This window comes from Hemiscyllium ocellatum, chromosome 2 (assembly GCF_020745735.1).
Source record: "Hemiscyllium ocellatum isolate sHemOce1 chromosome 2, sHemOce1.pat.X.cur, whole genome shotgun sequence".
Lineage (NCBI taxonomy): Eukaryota > Metazoa > Chordata > Chondrichthyes > Orectolobiformes > Hemiscylliidae > Hemiscyllium > Hemiscyllium ocellatum.
Genome location: NC_083402.1, coordinates 66863789 through 66886045, shown reverse-complemented (window position 1 = coordinate 66886045; position 22257 = coordinate 66863789). Strand labels below are relative to the sequence as shown.

Below are 22257 nucleotides of genomic sequence, written 5' to 3'. Positions count from 1 at the left end.
CGATTATTACTGGAATATATACAGAATTTCAACTCAAGGGGCCTAACAGGCAAGGCAGAGAACTCAGGGCATGATTACGAACACGGGACTGGGATATCATTGCAATTACAGACACGTGGTTCAGGGATGGACAGAACTGGCAGCTTAATGTTCCAGGATACAAATGCTATAGGAAGGATAGAAAGGGAGGCAAGAGAGGAGAGGGAGTGGCATTTTTGATAAGGGATAACATTACGGCTGTAGTCATGATTTGCAGATGCTGGTGTTGGACTGTGGTGTACAAAGTTAAAAATCACACAACACCAGGTTATAGTGCTTCCAATTAAACCTGTTGGATTATAACCTGGTGTTGTGAGATTTTTAACTTCCGGCTGTACTTCGGGAGGATATTCCTGGGAAAATGTCCAGGGAAGTTATTTGGGTGGAACTGAGAAATATCAAAGGGATGATCACCTCATTGGAATAGTACTATAGACCCCCTCCCCAACAGTCAGCAGAAAATTGACAAACAATTTGTAAGTAGATCTCAAAGATTGTTAGGGTGATTATGGTATGTGATCAGTATGGGACTGGCACAGTGTTCAGGGTTTAAATGGAGAGGAATTTGTTAAGAGTGTACAATAACATTTTCTGATTCAGTATGCGGATGTACCTACTAGAGGAGATGCAAAAATTGATCTACCCTTGGGAAATAAGGCAGGGCAAGTGATAGAGGTGTCAGTGAGGGAGCACTTTGGGGCCAGCGATCATAATTCTATCAGTTCTAAAATAGTGAAGGAAAAAGGATAGACCAGATCTAAAAGTTGAAGTTCTAATTTAGAGGAAAACTAATTTTGATGGTATTAGGCAAGAATGTTCCAAAGTTGATTGGGACAGATGTTCACAGGTGAAGGGATGGCTGGAAAATGGGAAGCCTTCAAAAATGAAATAATGAGAGTCTACAGATATTATATTCCTTTTAGGGTGAAAGGAATGGCTGGTAGGTGTGGGAATACTGGATGAATAGAGAAATTGAGGGTTTGGTTCAGAGAAAGAAGCAAGCATATGTCAGGTATAGACAGCAGAGATCCAGTGAATCCTAAGAAGAGTATAAAGACAGTAGGAGTACACTTAAGAGGGAAATCAGGAGGACAAATGGGGGACATGAGATCACTTTGGCAAATAGGTTTAAGGAGAATCCAAAAGGGATTTAATAAATACATCAATGACAAAAGGGTAACTAGGGAGAGATTACGGCTCCTCAAAGATCAGCAAGGCAGCGTGTGTCTGGAACCGCAGGAGATGGGGGAGATACTAAATGAGTATTTTGCACCAGTGTTTATTGTGGTGAAGGACACGAAAAATATAGAATGTGGAGAAATAGATGGTGACATTTTGAAAAATGTCCACATTACAGAGAAAGTGATCTTAAAGGTGGATAAATCCCCAGGACCTGCTCAGGGCTACCCTAGAACTCTGTGGGAAGCTAGGGAAGTGATTGCTGGGCCCCTTGCTTAGGTATTCATATCATCAATAGCCACAGATGAGCTGCCAGAAGACTGGAAGTTGGCTAAAATGGTACCAATATCTAAGAAAGATAGGAAGGAAAACCAGGTGAATCTGACGTCAGTGGTGAGCAAGCTGTTGGAGGGAACCCTGAGAGACAGGATGTACATGTATTTGGAAGGGCAAGGACTGATTAAGGATAGTCAACATGGATCTGTGTGTTGGAAATCATGTCGCACTAACCTGATTGAGTTATTTGAAGTAACAGAGGATTGATGAGGACAGAGCAGTGGATATGATCTGTATGGACTTCAACGAGACATTTGACAAGGTTCCTCATGGTAGACTGCTTAGCAAGGTTAGATCACATGGAATACAGGGAGAACTAGTCATTTCGATATAGAATTGGCTCAAAGGTAGAAGACAGAGGGTGGTGGTGGAGGGTTGCCTTTCAGCCTGGAGGCCTGAGACCACAAGATCAGTGCTGGGACCACTGCTTTTCATCATTTATATAATATATAATTTATATATTTGAATATAGGATATATAGTAAGTTTGCAGGTAACACTGAAGTTGGAGGCGTAGTGGATGGCAAAGGAGGTTACCTCAGAGTAAAATGGGATCTTGATCAGGTGGGCCAATGAGTGGCAGATAGAGTTTAATTTGGATAAATGTGAACTGCTGCATTTTGGAAAGGCAAGTCAGGGAAAGATTTATACACTGAATGGTCAGGTCCTGGAGAGTGTTGGTGAACAAAGAGACCTTGGAGTGAAGCTTCATAGTTCCTTGAAAGTGGAATCGCATGTAGATAGAGTAGTGAAGGCAGTATTTGGCATGCTTTCCTTTATTGGTCAGAGCATCGAGTATAGGAATTGTGAGAACATGTTACAGATGTACAGAACATTGGTTAGGCCACTTTTGGAATAGTGTGTGCAACTCTGGTCTCCTTTCTATCGGAAGAATGTTGTAAAACTTGAAAGGGTACAGAAAAAATTTACAAGGATGTTGCCAGGGTTAGGGGGAGAGGTTGAATAGGCTGGGGCTGTTTTTCTCAGAGCATTGGAGGCTGAGGGGTGACCTTGCAGAGGCTTATAAAATCATGAGGAGCATGGATAGGGTACATAGACAAGATACTTTCCTCTGGGGTAGGGGAGTCCACAAGTAAAGGGCATAGGTTTAAGGTGAGAGGGGAAAAATTTAAAAGAGACCTATGGTGAAACTCTTTCACGTACAGAATGGGTGCATTGCAAGATTTGTGAAAGTTTGTAGCTCAGGTTGAGGTTTGGGGTGTAGGGTGTAGGTTTGCTCGCTGAGCTGTAGGTGTGATATCCTGACGTTTCACTACCTGGCTAGGTAACATCATCAGTGGTGACCTCCAAGTGAAGCGAAGCTATTGTCTCCTGCTTTCTCTTTATATGTTTGGCCTGGATGGGGTTCCTGGGGTTTGTGGTGATGTCATTTCCTGTTCATTTTCTGAGGGGTTGATAGATGGTATCTAGATCTATGTGTTTGTTTATGGCGTTGTGGTTGGAGAGCTAGGCCTCTAGGAATTCTCTGGCACGTCTTTGCTTAGCCTGTCCCAGGATAGATGTGTTGCCCCAGTCGAAATGGTGTTTTTTTTCCTCCGTGTGTAGGGCTACGAGGGAGAGGGGGTCGTGTCTTTTTGTGGCTAGCTGGTGTTTGTGTATCCTGGTGGCTAACTTTCTTCCTGTTTGTCCTACAGAGTACTTCTGACAGTCCTTGCATGGAATTTTGTAGATGACATTGATTTTGTCCATGGGTTGTACTTGGTCTTTTAAGTTTGTTAGTTTTTGTTCAAGAGTGTTGGTGGGTTTGTGTCGCTACTAGAATTCCGAGGGGTCTTAGTAGTCTGGCTGTCATTTCTGAAACTTCTTTGATGTATGGTAAGGTGGTTAGGGTTTCTGGCCATGTTTGGTCTGCGTGTCGTGGTTTGTTCTTGAGGAATCTGCGGACTGTATTTTTTGAGTATCCGTTCTTCTTGAATGCGTTGTATAGGTGGCTCTCCTCTGTTTTCCAAAGTTCGCCTGTGCTGAAGTGTGAGGTGGCTCGTTGGAATAGTGTTCTGATACAGTTTTGTTTGTGTGTGTTGGGATGGTTGCTGTTAAGTATTTAGTCAGTGTTTGTCGGTTTTCTGTATACGCAGGTTTGAAGTTCTCAGTTGTACGTTCTTTCGACTGTGACTTCCAGGAATGCGAGTTTGTTGTCAGTTTCTTCCTCCTTGGTGAACCTTATGCCTGTGAGGGTATTGATGATGATGTTAAATGTCTCTATCTTGTTTTGTTTTGTGATGACAAAAGTGTCATCTATGTAGCGGACCAAACATACATGGGTGCATGTATGAAGTGAGCTGCCAAAGTGGGGAAGGCTGATACAATTACTTCATTTAAAAGGCATCTGGAAGGCTACATGAATAGGAAGGGTTTAAAGGGATATGAACCAAATGCCGGCAAATGCGACTAGATTAGTTTAGGATATCTGATCGGCATGGATGAGTTGGACTGAAGGGTCTGTTTCTGTGCTGTATGTATCTATGACTCTATTAGATTAATACTAGTTTATTTAGTTTATAAAACAAAATTCCAGTAGTGAAGTAAAAAGAGCACGAACTCGAGTGATTAATTTATTAGTTAAATCAAATATGATCATGATGGAGGATGAGTGATGTGTTGTGACTGCAACATCTTGAAGCTGCCGTCATTCAGAATGAACACATCAGTTGCAAGTATTTACAGCTTGGAGAAACTTCAGTTCCAAGTTGAGAAGTGGAGTTTGAGCTGCAGATATTGAACTACATCAGGGAAGGGGCAAGTTACCTGTAACCTTGGCTACAAAGTATTATCAGATTAAATAAGTCAAGATTAATCTGTGATCAGGGACATAACTGAGGCAGGTATAAGGGTCTGGGGTAACAACTGAGGAGTTTCAATCCCTGCAGTTGTCCAACAGTTACAGGGATGTTGTCAGATATGCAGATGAGGGAGGGGATTTCTGGGAGAATAAGCAAACTGACAGTGGCATCTTGGTTCAGGGAGCCATTCAAGGTGGGGAAGAAGACAGGAATGTAGTTGTGGGAGGAGACATAATAGTTAGGGGGACAGATATTTCTTTCTGCAACCAAGAGTGGGAATCCTAAAGACTGTGCTACCTACCCAGAGCCAGGGTTAAGCACATCTCTTCGTGACTGAAAGGAACTTGGATAGGGAGAGGAAGAATCCCATAGTTATTGTCCACATTGGTACCAACAACATTGGTAGATCAAGAAAAGGGGGTTCTGCTGAATGACTTTGAACAGTTAGGAGCTAAGCTGAAAAGCATAACCTCCAAGCGACTAATCTCTGAATTACTACTGAACCACAGGTAAACTGACATTGGGTCAACTCTGTCAAGGAGAGAATTGTGTGGTTCAGATAGGTGTGGGTGAAATGCCACATAATTCTTCAGTTTGTGGGGCATTAGCACCCAGCCCTGGAGTGGAAGGGAGCTGTTCTGATGGGATATGCTTCATTTGAATTGTGTTGGGACCAGTTTCCTGGTCGAACACTTGAGAAAATTTTAACTAACTGGGGGAAAGACAGCAAGCGAGAGGAAGAAAGAGAAAATGTAGGCTTCCAAAGCAAAAGGAAAAGGCTACACTACAGGGCAGCTAATTGAATAACAATACCCAGAGTGGCTTAGAAAGGGACAGGGTATACAAACATTGAAAACAATAGTAAATAGGGTCAATATGGTGAAAAGTCAAAAGGCAGGCTCTTTAATCAGAATAAAAACTGAATTAATGACACAAATACAGGTTAAAGGGTGTTATAGCCATTACAGAGAAATACTTACAAGGAGATCAAAGCTGGAAACTAAACATTCAGGGATATGTGACTTTTTGAAAGGTTGGGCAGGAAGGAAAGGGTGGTGAGGTAGCATTGTTGGCATTGAATGGACTAAGTACATTAGCAAGAAATGATCTTGAATTGAAAGTATATAATCCATATGGGTGGAGGTAAAAACATAAAAAGGTAGACAGGACACTGGTAAGAGTAGTCTACAGGCCCCCTTTTCAAGGCTACGTGAGGGATAGAGAATAAATCAGATAATGAGGCCACAAAGGCAGTATATTAATTCTAGGTGACTTTTTTTATTCATTCATGAGACGTTGGCATTTCTGGTTGGCCACCATTTATTGCCTTCACTAGTTGCCCTTTTAGTGAGGTGGTGATAAACTCCCTTTCTTGACCGCTGCAATCCAATGCTGTAGGTAAACCAAATGCTGTTCTGGAGAGAATCCCAGGATATTGACTGTGTGACAATGAAGGACTTGTGACATATTTCCAAGTCAGGATGGTGAGTGGTATTGGAGGCAGGTCATAGAATCCCTACAATGTGAAAGCAGGCCATTCAGCCCATCGAAGTACACTGACCTGCCGAAGAACATCCCACTCAGACATCAATGCTCAGCAGCAGCTGAGTACTACCTACAAGATGCACTGCAGAAATTCATTAAAGATCCTTGACCTTCCAAACCCAAGTCCACTTCCATCTAGAAACACAAGGGCAGCTAACACATGGAAATGCCACCACCTGCAAATTCCTCTCCAAGCCACTTACCACGAATAGTAATTATACCGCCGTTCCTTCATTGTTACTTGGTCAAAGTCCTGGAATTTCTTCCATAATAGCATTGTGGTCTACTTATTACTAATGGACTGCTGTGATTTAAGAAGATAGCTCACCACCACATTCTCAAGGGCAAATAGGGACAGGCTGCCTGATCTAACGAAGAGCACTTTCCACAAGTACCATACTGGAATACTTCTGTTGTACTGGGATCTTACTTTTGGATTGTTGTAATTCTGCTTACACAGTTTCATCCAGCGATATTTGAACCAAGACACAGAGGCCGTGACACAATCTAAATTGAGCACTGACGAGTAAGTAAATACTATGGATACTGGATATTTAAAATAAAACAACGTGCTTGAGAAACCTCAACAGATCTGACACTATCTGCAGAGGAACAATGCTGGGCAACATTTCATAGGATTTCCTGTTTTGCTCATTGAAGTTTTTTGTTTTTGCTTAAACATGGCAGTTAAAAGGAAGTGATGTAACTTAAGTAACTCTTGTAGGCCCACTTAACAACAAAGTCTCATTGTAGTCAGATGAAATACCTGTGAGCTGAAAAATGTGTTGCTGGAAAAGCGCAGCAGTTCAGGCAGCATCCAAGGAGCAGGAGAATCGACGTTTCGGGCATAAGCTCTTCTTGATTCCTGAAGAAGGGCTTATGCCCGAAACGTCGATTCTCCTACTCCTTGGATGCTGCCTGACCTGCTGCGCTTTTCCAGCAACACAATTTTCAGCTCTGATATCCAGCATCTGCAGTCCTCACTTTCTCCTAATTGAAATACCTGTGAACCGAGTTTAATTAAATTCAACTAGTAGTTTATATGTCAGCAGTTGGCAAATCCATCTTACTAGAAACTATTTTATCTGAAGAAATGTAACTGTTGAATGGCAGTTAAATGAAGTTGCCTCAAGTCAGGAATCCTGTACAAAACATCACAATGTGACAGAAGGACTGCAATATAGTCTACACGCAGAAACTATACAAAATCATTTGCATTTATACAGAAGATTGATGATGAGTAAGATGCCCAGAACAAACCTTCAAATACTCACTCAATAATGTTTAGCAATGATAACTGATGTTCACAAGATACAAGACTTTATAAAACACTTCTTCCATCCATAAGTTTGGGGTCCCTTGTCAGAGTACTGGCTCACTTCATTCACACACCATTGCTGTTACTAAGAATAAAATAAATCTTATGGACAGTTTTTCCAGTCCCTCACTGACCACATCCTTTCAATCTCTCAACATCACAACTGCTCTGGTAGTCATGCTTATGTGCCCTGCACTCAAGTTCCTCTGCCCTGTTCACCCCAATCACAGGCTGATTTCTTTTCTAGGCTTATCACTCAAGACTTGAATGAATCAAACAACTGAACCTACTGGAAGCACCTGTGAGGGGGAAAATGACCAATGATGAGATGGTCAGTACAGTTAGATTTCTTTCAGCACCAGGCCCACTCACAAGTAAATAATTAAACACAAGGTGTCTCAGAAGCTGTTGCACAGTGCACAGCTTAGAGGGTACATAGATTTACATCCATCTTTAGTCTCAAGTGTCCAGTATATGATCAATTTTGGCTTCCATCTGAAATCTGTGCCATTGTAAACTTAGAATTTGGCCAATTTCCACAACTTCAGATGATCTGAAGAAATAGCTGAGGAATTTGGAACAGTTCCAAAGAAGTCATTGGACTTGAAACATAACTTGGTTTTTGTCCCTCCACAGATGTTGCCAGATTAGAAGAGTTTCTTAAACATTTTGTTTTATTTCAAATATCCAGCATCCTTAGTATTTACTTACTCATCAATGCCAAGACCTCTCTGTGCCTTGGTCCAAACATAAGCACAAGAGCTAAATTGAGAGGAGGTGACTGCCTTGGGTTACAAGGTAACATTCAAACAAGCGGTAATGGGAATCAAGGGTAAAGTCCTCTGTGGAAGAGTCAAATTGACAAAATAAGATACTGCAGTTGTTGTCAGGTAATTATCTCACCTTAAGACATCACTACCAAACATCTTCAAAACAAATGATCATACAGAATACGCATCAAATCTGTGTCACCGAAGCTACATTAAATCTACACTAGTCCCATGGTTGTCAATGTTATCACAGCACATCCTGATTTCTTCAGTTATTCTATCAGTGAACCTACCTACATTGTAGACTGGGAAGAAATGTTCACTTGATTTAGTGTTCAGATTAATTCACACCAACTGAGTTATCAAACTTGTCCATTTTCACATGCAAACAACATTCATACTTTAGGTAATTATCAACACGTAACATTCATAGCACGTGCCATGCAATGACCATATCCAAAGTTTAGCAAGTTTACACAATTTCATTCATAAACCTAGAAAACAATCAAAAAAACTTGGTAGTAAGGTCTTATCGAAGGATCATGTCAATCATTAGACTATCTGTAATACGGTAAATTAATAAAAATACAACTGATATTGGAATTGCTATTTTACTGTTAAATAAAATTATATACAAATATATCTGCATTTTTCCGATCATGTTCAGGAATTGTAGGTCCATAGATTAGGGACAAAAACTAATATCGTTATAGTTACTTCAAACAGAATAAAGTAATATGTACCTCTCTTTTTCTAGCTCTTCCAAGTAGCCAGTACTTTCTCTGCTTCCATTGACTAATCCTCTTCTTGGAATTGAACCCATTGGAACTGGACTACACTCTCCTGACCGACTCGACACTGATCCTTCTCTACTTCCATACGAGTGCAGTGACATCTTTGGTTTTAATTTTACTGCAGGTGAATTTTCACACTCCAAGTTCAGTTCTGAAAAATAAAAGCATTAAATAATTTTATGCAGTTTTGTAAAACTGCATTATGTATAAAGATAAAATGGATTTATAATTCTCAGGGAAAGTTAAGACAATTTTAAGACGTGACTGCATAATTCCCAAAACTAATCCAAATACTTGGCAAAAGAAAAACCTGTCATCAGTCAACTTCTTGAACAATGAGAATGATGAATCACCTTTCACCACTAGGAGCAAAACTTACTCACACAATGTCTGCTCAATTATGATCAGCTTTGGTTCTATTAGGGGAATTCAACTACAGACCATAATACAACCTTGTCCCAAACATGGACATTCTGAATGCGAACTATTCTTGCCATTCAGACAGCATTCTTATAAGTGCAGCAAACAGCCCAAGTAAACACTGAAGCCAATGTAGATGCAGGGAAAACTCACCAATAGTGGAATAACATCTAGCATAAAGATGGTTATGGTTGCTCGATGCAAATCATTTAAGGCCCATGATATTATCGTTAAAGATCCCCAGCCAAGCTCCGAGGCACACTATCTCCAGACTTGTTAATGGCTATCGCTTCACTGAGGTCAGAAGTAGAACCATTTGATGACAACTGTATTCATCTCAATTCGCAAATTCCCAGTTAAGGTACCAGTCCATGCCCACATGTAGTTAATATCAAATGTCAAGCATGACTGATGCAATAATTTTCTCCATTCTAGTGTGAATGACTCTTACTAGTAGGAGAATGAACTACCTCAGCAAGGCACCCAACCACATTTCAATTTCCCTAACATCAACAGCTTAGGTAGGAGGATAGAGAAAAGAGAGATAAATTGTTCTGGATCACTAGTGACTAGATCAGAGCTGGGTCGCCTCGTGGCACTTTATGATTGGATCAGCGCTTCATTTAAAAGCTTAAATATCCACCTGCTCTACTGCGTGGATCAAGACTGCAATTCATAAAATCCACAGGACAACCACAGCACTACACCATGGATTCTTCAGCAGTACCTTCAAAACCTGACTTTCACCTCCTAGATAAATAAGAGCGCATGCATGAAAGCACTAACATGAGTCAGGCATATACTCATTAGTGTTGAATCCATTTCCTGGAACTCATTACCTAATAGAATTGTGGAAGCACTGCACTGCATGGATTGCAGCATTTCAAAATGGTCGCCCAACATCACACTCTCATGACAATAAGGGATGCATACTAAAGTTGACAATTCAAAAATGCATATCTATTATGCATTTTTTTTATTAAAGAGTTGAAAACTGATGAAACAACCAATATGTTCAAAATTTGGCCATAGCTGATAGAAAAACAACAATTGGAATATGGCTCGTGCAAGAACAAGCTGCATAAAACTTGTGACAAACAGGTTACGTACTGTTTTTTCACTCCAGAGAACTCCTCAAAAATATTTGAAAATATTACATTAACAATAATTTATGCTGGTAACTGCTGAACAATACATCACCTTGAGATAAAGGAAAACCAAAGAGACAACTTTAAGTGTTCAAGTCCCTTACCAAACAGCTGTTCTCCACAGCCTCACTTCCTGTGCTTCAATTAGAAAAGATACATGACATTCACTGAACCTAGCTTGGATATGCTGCAAGTAATCAGGCCTTTCTACACTTCCACACTCAAGTCTAATGTGTTATATTGACATATTCTCAAGTTCAAATTCAAAGCAGCATTCTTGACTCCGTGTTAATACTCATATTTTTGAGGCAGAAAAGCATGGATTCAAATCCCACTGGACTCAAAACATTAACTCTTTCTTCTCTCCACAGATGAGTTTCTCTAGCAATTTGATTTTATGTTTATTGGAGATAATAGGAACCAAGAAAAACAACCAAATTTCTGTTGTCACCAATGGAGTCGAAGACTGAGAGAAAAACAGTGCATTACTCCTAGTTTAGTCATAACATTTTCAGTTGAAATAGTTAACCTTGATTTTTCTCACAAGTGCACAAAAATCTTGAAGAGGGAGGGATTTCATAAATATTTTGTCCAAGTATTTATTCAAGTAACTAAAACAGATCAACAGGTCATATTGTCCACTGCTGATTCTGGGGTGACATTTAAGAAAATGGAATATCAATTCTCTAAAGGACATTTATGATTGTTAATTCAATGAAGATGCAAGAGGGCATGCCAGGAACAGCACCAGGCATACCTAAAAATGAAGGTGCTAACCTGGTGAAACTAAAATACTGGACTACTTGCATATCCAACAGTGAAAACAGCATGCAACAGACACAGAGAAAGCTAAACCACAGTCAAGCTTCTACAGTCCTGCCACATCCAGTCATGAATGTTGCTTGTCAACTAAACAACAAACAGGATATGGTGGCTCCACAAATATCCCCCTCCTCAATAACGCTAGCAGTCAACACATCAGTGCAAAAGACATCAATGGTACTTGCATCCATTTTATCGCAGGAGCTCTGAATAGATAATCTATCTCCTGATGTTCTCAGCATCACAGATGCCAACCTTCAGACAGTTTGATTCATTCTACATGATAATAACAGCTGAAGACACTGGATACAAAATCTTTAGACTCATACATCTAAGCTATATTACTCAAGACTTTTAATGCAGAACCAGATGTAATTCTAGCCAAACTATTCCAATACACCTACAATACTAGCATTGCTTAATGATGTGGACAATTATCCAGATATATTCCATCCATGAAAGACCAAATCCAACTTGGCCAAATTACTGGTCCATCAGAATATTCTCAATCATAAGCAAAGTTTTGAAGGGGTCATTGACAATGCTATCAAGCTGCACTTGCAAAGAAGTAACCTACTCACCGATGCTCAGTTTGGGTTCTGCCACAAACACTTCGTTTCCAATTTTATTTCAGTCTTGGTCAATCATGGGAAAAAAAGGGCTGATCTCCAGAGGGGAGGTGAAAGTGATCACTCCTGACACAAAGGCAGCGTTTGAGTGCAACAGCAAGGAATTTTAGCAAAACTGAAGTCAGTAGGAACGAAGGAAAAACTGTCCAATGACTCTAGTCATTCCTAACACAAAGGAAGACAGCTTCAGTTGATGGAGTTCAATCAATGCAGGTCACTACTGCAAGAGTTTCTCAGGGTGCAACCATCTTCAGCTGCTACATCAATAACCTTTTCTCCATCATAAGTGGAAATATTTGTGAAAGACTGTAATGTTTGCCAAAGATTGAAATGTTCATTACCATTCGTGAAGATTTGAATGAGCCAAAGTTCCTAGTTATGACATGCGTTATTAAATTCAATTGAATGTCCACAAGATGGCATGTGTAACATATTTGCCAGATAAGTGTACTCCACTCTGCAAAACAGTATGATAGAAATAAAGTCATACAGCACGGCAAGAAGTCCTTCAGCCCGATTTGTCCATGCTGACCAGGTTTCCTAAACCAAACTAGTCCAAAGCTCTTGCATTTGGCCCATATTCCTTGAAACCTTTCATATCTATATAGCTGTTCAAATATCTTTTAAATGTTGTAATTGTACCCACTTCTTTCTTTTCCTCTGGCAGCTCATTTCATATATGCACCACTCTCTGGATGGGATGCTCTCTGGAAAGTTGGTGTGCACTTGATGGGCAAAATGGCCTGCTTCCACACAGCATGGATTCCATGATCCTCAATGGTGCAGCAGTCTATGAACCTTGTCATTTCTTCATTAACAGACTAGTGCAGAATACTGAAAGATGTAACAAAAACAAAAGTGCTGGAAAAGCTCAGCAGGTCTGCCAGTATCTGAGAAGATAAATCAAAGTTAATGCGTTGGTCCTCACTGGACCCAAAACATTAACTTTGATTTCTCTGCACAAATGCTGCCAGACCTGCTAAGCTATTCCAGCAACTTCTGCTTTTGTTTCTGTTTCACAGCATCCACAGTTCTTTTGGTTTTTATGCAAAGATGGAGCCTTGGCACAAAGGATACGGTCAGGTGAATTTGCAGGATATAGATCTTGACCGGTTATTTGTATTCATGTTGAACATGGCTGGGGCCAGCACAGAGTCCTGTGGTAGCCTTTTGGCCAACCTTCTCCATGCACAAGGGGGTCTGATTAGTCTAAGTGATCTTTTAGCTCTACCAATACACAGAGTCTACGTTTATCTTGCTAATAGCCATGTCCTTTTCCTCTAACGCCATTATTATTCTGTTACTGTACCTCCCTTTCCCCTTTTGAAATATAACAACATTCCAACGTGTAATTCCTTGTCCTGACTTTTCTGTACCCACATCTATGTTACCATAATTTTGCTGGTTGCTTCCAATGCGTGATTGCCTTCAATTTCTCTATTTAATTACAAATATTAAATGCACTGCTGCACAAATATTTTAAATTCATTTTTAAATAAATTTCCCTTCAGTTCAGTTTTAATCAAAATTTTTAGACGCATAATTATTTATTCCCTTGCCATCAAATGGCCTCCTTTACTTTATCCTTTTCTACATTCTATTGTCAGGTGACTTTTTTCCTTGTTGCATTTACCTTTAAGTGACTTACATCTCTTATAGATGCCTTCCTCATCTTACTAGCTTAAAGCCTTGACCACCTCCCTGTTTACTCATCTGCTCAGAATTGAAAAAAAAATCAGTTCCATCATGGTTCAGGTGGAGCCCATCCCATCAGCAGTTACTTCTGTTCCAGAACGGATACCGATATCCCATGAACAAAACCTGTCTTTTACAATATCAGCTTTTTATTCACGTGTTAGTACTCCTCTGCTCTCATGCCTATTTCTGTGGGGTTTGGTCTTGACCACTCTATCCACCTGTGCAGCAACCTTCAGGGTAGAATGGACCTGCACTCCCAGATCTCTCTGCCCATCAACTTTTCCCAAGGCTCTTCCGTTCATTGTATAATTTGCTCTAGAATTAGTCTTGCCTAAATGCATCACCTCACATTTATCTGGATTGAAAACCGATTGCCACTTTTCCGCCCAACTCTCCAGTCTATCTATATCCTCCTGTATTCTCTGACAGTCCCTTATGCTTTCTGCTACTCAACCAATCTTCATGTCATCTGCAAACTTGATTATACCAACAGTGCCCTCTTCCAGATCATTTATGTATATCACAAACAACAGTGGTCCCAACACTGGCCCCGGTAGAACACCACTGGTCACCTTCCACCATTTAGAGAAACTCCCTTCAACCAATACGGTCTCCTGTTGCTCAACCAGTTCTTTATACACCTAGCTAGAACACCTTTCACACCCTGTGACTTCACTTTCTCAGTTAGTCTACCATGGGGAACCTGATCAAACATCTTACTAAAGTCCATGTATATAACATCAACAGCCCTTCCTTCATCTATCAACTTGGTCACTTCCTCGAAGAACTCTATAAAGTTGGTAAGGCACGATCTCCCCTGCACAAAACCGTGTTGCCTATCACTGATAAGCCCATTCCTTTCTAAATATAAATAGATCCTATCCCTCAGTACCTTCTCCAGCAAATTTCCCACCACTGACATCAGGCTCACTGGCCTGTAGTTACTCGAAATATCCCTACTACCCTTCTTGTACAGGGGGACATGAGCAACCCTCCAGTCCTCCGGCACCTCACCTGTATTTAAGGATGCCACAAAGATATTTGTCAGGGCCCCAGCTATATCCTCTCTCGCCTCCCTCAGCAACCTGGGATAGATCCCATCCGGTCCTGAGGATTTGTCCACCTTAATAACCTCTAGCCTACTCGACGCATCTTCCCTACTTATGTCAACGTGATCCAGACTAATCAAACTTCTATCGCTAATCTCAACACTCATGTTCCTCCCCTCAGTGAACACGGATGCAAAGTAATCATTCAGAATCTCACCCATTCTCTCAGGTTTGACACTCAGCCTTCCTTCGCTATCCCTTAGTGAACCAATCCTTTCTCTAGTGACCCGCTTGCTTCTTATATAAGAATAAAATGCTTTGGGATTCTCCTTAATTCTGCTCACTAATGCTATTTCATGACCCCTTTTAGCCCACTTGAATCCTTGTTCAAGACTTGTCCTACTCTTCTGATATTCTTCCAGGGCCCGTTCCGTTAGCTGCCGAAACCTTTTGTATGCTTCCCCTTTCCTCTTGGCTAGTCGTACAATTTCTCCTGTCATCCACGGTTCACGAATCTTGCCCTTCCTATCCTTTGTCTTTAATGGGACATGCCTATCCTGCACTATCTTTAACCTATCTTTGAAAGTACTGGAGCAACTTCTTCATACAAGTAGTAGTCTAAAACTAAAAGGTACAGGTTTAAGGTGAAAACGAAGAGATACAAAAGGGCCCAGAGGGGCAAATTTTTCAGAGGGTGGTGAGTGTCTGGAATGGGCTGCCAGAGGCAAGTACAATTTTGTCATTTAAGAAACATTTAGACAGGTACATGGATGGGAAAGGTCTGGAGGAATATGGACCAAATACAGGCAAATGAGACAGTTTTGTAGTCATTGTTTTTACCCAAATGGGACTAGTTTCATTGCGAAAACTGGGTGACAAGCAGCAGCTGGGCCGAAGGCTCGGTTTTCATCCTGTAAACTTCTATAGAACATTGCAGTACAGGAATGGGCCTTTCGACCCACTATACTGTGCCAAACGTGACGCCAAATTAAACTAATCCTGTTTCCCTGCCCTTGGTCCATATCCCTCCATCCCTTGTATATTCATGAGCTTATCTAAAAGTCTTTTAAAGCCCACTATTATATCTGCTTCTACCACCACCACCTCCAGCAGTGCATTCCAGACTCCTACCACTGTGTAAAAAAAACTTGCCCCTCACATCTCCTTTGAACTTTCTTCCTCTCATCTTAAATGTATGCCTGCTAGTTTTAGTCATTTCAATTCTTGGAAAAAGATTGACAGTCAACCCTATCGATGCATCACATCATTTTATAGATTTCTATCAAATCTCCTCTCAGCCTCCAATGCTCCAGAGAAAACCTGAGTTTTTCTAGCCTTTTCTTATAGCTCATACCCTCTAATCCAAGCAGCATCCTAGTAAACTTTTTCTGCACCCTCTCTAAATCCTCCACATCCTTCCTGTAATGCGGCATACAGAACTGAACACAATACTTCGAATGTGGCCTAACCAAAGTCTTATAAAGCTGCAACATGACTCGTGCTCAATTCGAGTAAAAAGTGAGGTCTGCAGATGCTGGAGATCAGAGCTGAAAATGTGTTGCTGGTTAAAGCACAGCAGGTTAGGCAGCATCCAAGGAACAGGAAGCACATCATTCCTGATGAAGGGCTCTGGCCCGAAACGTCGAATTTCCTGTTCCTTGGATGCTGCCTAACCTGCTGTGCTTTAACCAGCAACACATTTTCAGCTCATGTGCTCAATTCTCCAACCAATAAAGGCAAGCATGCCATATGTCTTCTTTACCACCTTATCTACTTGTGTAGCCAGTTTTAGAGAGCTATGGACTTGAACCCAAGATCCATCTGTAAATCAGTGCTGTTCAGGATCCTCTCATTAAATGTATACTTTTCTTTTACATTTGATCTCCCATAGTACACAGTCTCACACTTACCGGATTAAACTCCATCTGCCATTCCTACACTGATCTAGATCCTGCTATATCCTTTGAGAACCTTCTAAACTATCTACAATTCCACTAATCTTTGTATCATCTGCAAACTTAATAACCCACGTCTACATTTTGATCCAAGTCATTTATATATATCACAAACAGAAGTCCCAGTACAGATCCTTGTGGAATACCACTAGTCCAGGTGGAAAACACCCTTCCACCACTACCCTCTATGTGCAAGCAAATTGTTTATGCAGCCAAGTGTCCATGGATCCCATACGTCTTAATGTTCTGGATGAGCGTACCATTGAGGGACCCTGTTGAAAGCCTTATTCAAAGCCTTACTAAAATCCACGTAGACAACAGCCACAGCTCTACCCACATCCACCACCCTTGTCACCTCCTCGAAAAATTCAAATCAAGTCAGTATCATTCAATCATGACAGTCTGACAGTCCCTAATGAGGCCATGCGCATAAATCTTATCCCTAGGAATTCTCTCCAGTAGCATCCCAACCCCTGATGGAGACTCACCAGTCTATAGTTTTCTGGATTATCCCTATTTTCCTCTCAATGAGTAACCAGAAGGCTGTGAAATCAACTTTGAGGCTCAGCAGTTGGGTACAAATGATGAATGATTTGGAGGCGCCAGTGTTGGACTGGGGTGTACAAAGTTAAAAACCACACAACAGGTTATAGTCCAAATAAACCTGTTGGGCTATAACCTGGTGTTGTGTGATTTTTAACAAAGTATGAAAACACTCAAGATTAGATTGGATAGGTAATGGAAGGAAAAAAAGGCTAAATGGATATGGGTACAGGGTGCATAAACATGATTAGATTAAACGGTCAAATAGAAAATAAATGCAGACTGTTTGGGGTGAATTACTAATTCCTACACATATTTCTAAAACAGTTGTATAACAGGGTAAAAAGGAAGAATTTAAATTTTTACTGCTGTCAAGTTTCTAAATCATCTGAATTTCTTGAGTACTTAAGTACGTTAAAGCATACCTGTGAAACCAAAACAAGTCACGTACAAGAAATTTAATGAAACTTTAATATCAGTGAGATATGGCAATGCTGAGTTTTTTACACCACACCATGTGCAACCACATAAAATCACAAATTCTATATTTCAGCTTTGAACTAATTGCAATCTAGTATTAAAAAATATTGTCACACAAGAAGCAAAAACAATTATAATAGTCAACTTCAGGGACATAGAAATAGAGTATTATTCAGTACTCGATCAATCAAAATGGCTGCACTCAATCTCCAGCAAGTTGCTGCCTAGATATAAAAGCCAATTGAAATGAAAATTAATAACTAAGCTAACAATAGATTGTAAAACAGCTCTCAGAAAGTATACTAATTAAAATGCACAAAAGCCCAAACACACTTATGCATGCTTCTTGTGCACAAATGAAGTGATCAAATGTAACACTTGCATTATAGCTGAAATCAATTGTAAAAATACAGAGAGCAGATAGTTAGTTACAGAATACTAGCACATTATAGATGTGTAGAAATATACAGCTTTGAAATGAATATGGGTCATGCTTGCATAATAAAATCCATATCGTATTTTATATCCACAGGATATTTTAATAAAACAAACAAATCAGGTGTAGTATTGTGTACTAGAATAATTTGAAAATTATTTTCACCAAAATAAGTTTCAAACTTATTGCTCCATTAAATAAATTAAATAATTACATATCAAAGATAGGGGAACAAAATAAATAAAGCAGTCATTAATAGACATGCTTCTGATCAAGGGTAAGCTATACAGGGGACTAAGAACACGGTTCCTTCATTGCAGAGACATGGTTTCATCTGTTTAAACTAGATGGAAAACAAAAGTCTATTCCTGCTGTCCAAAAATAATAATAAAGGACAAAAATTACAGGAAACTAAACATCGAGTTGCCATGGTATGTGTAGGTAATAATTTCAAGGTTAGGTCTAAGAAACTAGAATGAGTGGGGAATTTAACCAAAGGATTAAATGGAAAAGCAAAACAACAAAAGGTCATAAATAATCTCGGAATGACTACCCATGCCGCAAGAAAATTAGTAAATAAAATCAGAGTGTTGAATATGTGACTCAAAAATTGGCGTGGGAGAAATGGAGCACTGACATTGGGAATGAGGAAGGATGGAGCTGATCTGTTGGAATAGGCTTTACCAGAATCTTGCTGTGATCAATATGCCATTAACTAGCAAGACATTTAAAATGGATGGAGTGCAGAGGGTTCAAGTGAGTAGAATTTTTGAAAACTAAAAAAAGAAAGGACATGACAATAGTGCAGGATAGTGATATTGGCTATGGTAACTGAGAGAGAGCCTGTCTCGAGCAGTGAATGACAGACCATAGCTACAGGATTTGCATACTAATTTGCACATGCCCAGTGTTTTAAAGTTTTTGTCAGTTTTGGAGAGCTAATGATGCTAAATAGTATTTTGCAACTGATTGTACTGTATATTTAGCATTCCATCAGGTTTGACCTTTCTGCCTACCCAATTCTTGATCACTTAATTATTCGCTGGGATTCATGTCAAAGTTCAGGGAAGAGTAATGAAGATGCACCAGCTCCTTTCAATGTATGCTTGAATTCATGCTGCTATTATGTTGTTCTGTTTTAAGGTGCTTTAATTGACCATTATAAATAACCAAACATTTACAGTTGCATCGTTCCTTAGAACAATTTATTAATTCAGAATACTAATAAGATCACTTTTAAAGCTCCAGGTGAACTGCAGGCTTTTGAAACTCGCAAGGAGACATGCCAGTGCAAACCAGGAAACACTCCTGTCTCCCTACTTTCCTCCTTTCAGATTACAGAGTTTGTTTCTACACATCTTGTACTGTTTGTGATGTGACTGAAATTGAACTACATTATTTGAAATGAAATATTATTGCACAAGAGTATATACTGCACTGAAATCACAACACATCTTATTCCTTTTATAACTAATTGGATAAATTTGATCAACTGTGCTTTCATGGGAACTGAGAGATTTTCCATTGTATTCTACAGTAATATACAACTTTGAGAATCTTAAACTATAATACCTACATTTCAACCAACAAAATTTGCTTTGTCGGTTCTTGCAAATTCTCTCATTTGATGCATACCGCTGCAGAATGTGGTGCATATAGAAATCATACAACCAAAACCAAATCAAAATAAACAATCTCAAAAAAGTTGAATTCAAAAATTCTAATGTAATGCAACACTCTACCCCTTCAAAGCTCAAAGGATCCTTTACTCCCTTTACACAGGAACTTCTAAAATCATCATTACTACATGGACTTAATCTCTGAAGATTATGACAAGGATTTCCTAGAAACAAAATGCTAAAACTTGAGCTTTAAAAACATTCTTTATTTGTATTAAATCAGTAAAATGTGAGCAGGTTTTACATGATGCACTGAACCTTTAGCCATCCACATAAAAGTGACGATTCAGAACAAAAACCAATTGAGTAAGTTATGAACAGCTCTAATCATTTATTTAATGAATAATCTGAGAAACACCACTATGCCTTTATTCATATAACTGAATCTACTTCTCTTGAAGACCATCTAGAACTGGTGTTTAAAAAGTCAGTTACCATTACATACTACAAGACTTACCTTTTAGTCGTTCCAGTAGATCAACCTGTCCAGCAGAAGCCAGAGCCAGAGCCTCGTCTTCAATGCTACCCTGCAGTTGCTTCAGGACCTCCTGCAGCACGAAGTGAAGCACAATCAGAATGGCTGTAATCATACTGAAATCGAACCTACATGTCAGGCTTCATGATACTTCAGCAGCCATACATTACAACCCTCAACTGAACAGAATTAACTTGCACCAAGTGCATCACAAAGAGTTTTTGGGCCTATGCTTCGAACTCCATTTTACACGTGAGGTGATTGAAGTCAATTCTTGATCCAACAATTTAAATATTTGTAAGTACCTTTCACTTGAACATGACAATTTACCTTCCTGCACTGCTTTGGATGTTCCAAATTTATCCATAATTACATACAAGTCTTCAACTGGTTAATATTTCGGTGCTGCTTTTCCATTCCCTCTGAAAAGGTGCACAACTATATCTAAACTAACTTTTCATTGCCACAAGGTAGATAAGTCTATCAAGTGAGGGCAAAGTTTCAACCAAATCTCAACAAAGACCCACACCCAACTAACATAAGTATGCAGTTGAACTGAGGTGTATTAGAGATTTGAGGTACAGCTCTAAACAGGAATCCAAATCAACTACTAATTCAACTTATGCTTAATTACAAACAGTTGATTGGCGCTGGCAAAAATTGCAAAAACCAAACACTTTCTTTTACAGAGCAAAACATTCAAGCTTGCCCTTTTTGTTTTTCCATGAGATTTGGGTGTTGCTGGCTAGGCTAGGATTTGTTGCCCATCCCTACCTAATTGCATTTGAAGTTTGTGCCAACTACCTTCTGGAACTGTGGTCAGGCCACATGGTATAGGTGAACAGTGCTGTTCGCTACCAAGTTCCAGGATTCTGGCACAGCAACAGTGAAGTCAAGGCAATTGGACCCCGAAATCAGGATGTGTGGCTTGGATTGCAATTTGCAGTTGATGACTTGCCCATGCATCTGCCACCCTTTGCCCTTCCGGGTGGAAGCAGCTGAGGGTTTGGATCATGCTGCCAAAGGAGCCAAGGTGAGTTCCTGTTGACCATCTTAAAAAGACTACGGAGCATGTGATGCATAAGGATCTGTGTCCTCGTGCGTTGTTCATAAAAGGTGATTATATAAGTATAGGAGCAATTAGGAAGTTTAATTAAATCAGAAGTAGGAAAGCAATGCTTCAGTTAAGCATGGCCATTGGTGGACTGTGTATAATACTGGTCTCCATAATTAATGATGGCTGTAAACGTAATCAAAGCAGTGCAGAGAAAGTTTATTGGACTAATACCTGAAATCAGCGAGTTGACTCACGAGGAAATTTAGGACAAGCTAGGTTTTGTACCTTAAGTTCAGAAGAATAGAAAGGAGCTTTATTGAAATATGTCAGATGCTTGATAAGGTACATACAGATAGGAGGTTTCCTTTCATGTAATGATCCAGATGATCCATACGAGATCAAAAGTAAGGAATTACCAATTTAAGAGAGAGAGGAGGAGGTCTTTTTAAAGAGGGTAGCAAATTTTTGGAACTTTTTTCCTCAAAAGTTGATTGAACCAAAGTCTTTTAATTAATTTTCAAGGCCAAGGTAGTCAGATCCTTTATAAGCAAAAAAAGGAAGGTTATTGGAGGTAGGCAGGATTGTGAAATTATCAGATCAGCCATGATCTTAAGTGAATGTTGACAGAATGGACTGCCCCCTCTGATCCCATTTTGTTCATGTATTTATAGGTGTGGTGCCACAGCACTTTGATCGTGGATGGGATACTAATCAAGCAAGCAGGTTTGGCCTGGATATTGTTGAGCTTCAAGTGTTGCAGCCATACTCATCCACAAATATAGGAAATATTTCATCACACTCCTGACTTATGTCTTGCAGACGGTAGACAGAGCATGGTTAGTCAGGAGACCACACAATTACATAATTCTGCAGAAGCAGTAGTTTGGTTAGGAGTCCAGCTACTGTAATTTTACTACCCAATTTGTTTTAAAACTATCAACCATGCTAGGAGAAAGTGACTGCAGACGCTGGAGATCAGAGTTGAAAATGTGTTGCTGGGAAAGCGCAGCAGGTTAGGCAGCATCCAAGGAGCAGGAGAATCGACGTTTTGGGCATGAGCCCTTCTTCAGGAATGAGGAGTGTAT

General features: G+C 39.9%; 1 protein-coding gene and 1 long non-coding RNA gene across 7 annotated transcripts in view; one reads left to right on the top strand and one right to left on the bottom strand.

Annotated features, from left to right (window-relative positions):
- The window catches only part of LOC132823502 (uncharacterized), a 92436-nt gene extending 81524 nt beyond the window's left edge, over positions 1-10912 (top strand). Inside the window, exons 4-5 of the long non-coding RNA XR_009645558.1 lie at positions 8745-8905; positions 10721-10912. This is a non-coding gene — a long non-coding RNA (uncharacterized LOC132823502). The remainder of the gene's footprint in view (positions 1-8744; positions 8906-10720) is intronic.
- Positions 1-22257, bottom strand: part of apc (APC regulator of WNT signaling pathway) — a 193807-nt gene that overhangs the window by 51988 nt on the left and 119562 nt on the right. For 5 of the 6 annotated variants that reach the window (XM_060837378.1, XM_060837396.1, XM_060837413.1 and 2 more), the window contains exons 3-4: positions 20098-20188; positions 8731-8932 (exon numbers count right to left, since the gene is read on the bottom strand). In XM_060837378.1, coding sequence (XP_060693361.1) covers positions 8731-8932; positions 20098-20188 — 293 coding nt within the window. The remainder of the gene's footprint in view (positions 1-8730; positions 8933-20097; positions 20189-22257) is intronic. The other variant, XM_060837421.1, reaches the window with a different exon arrangement.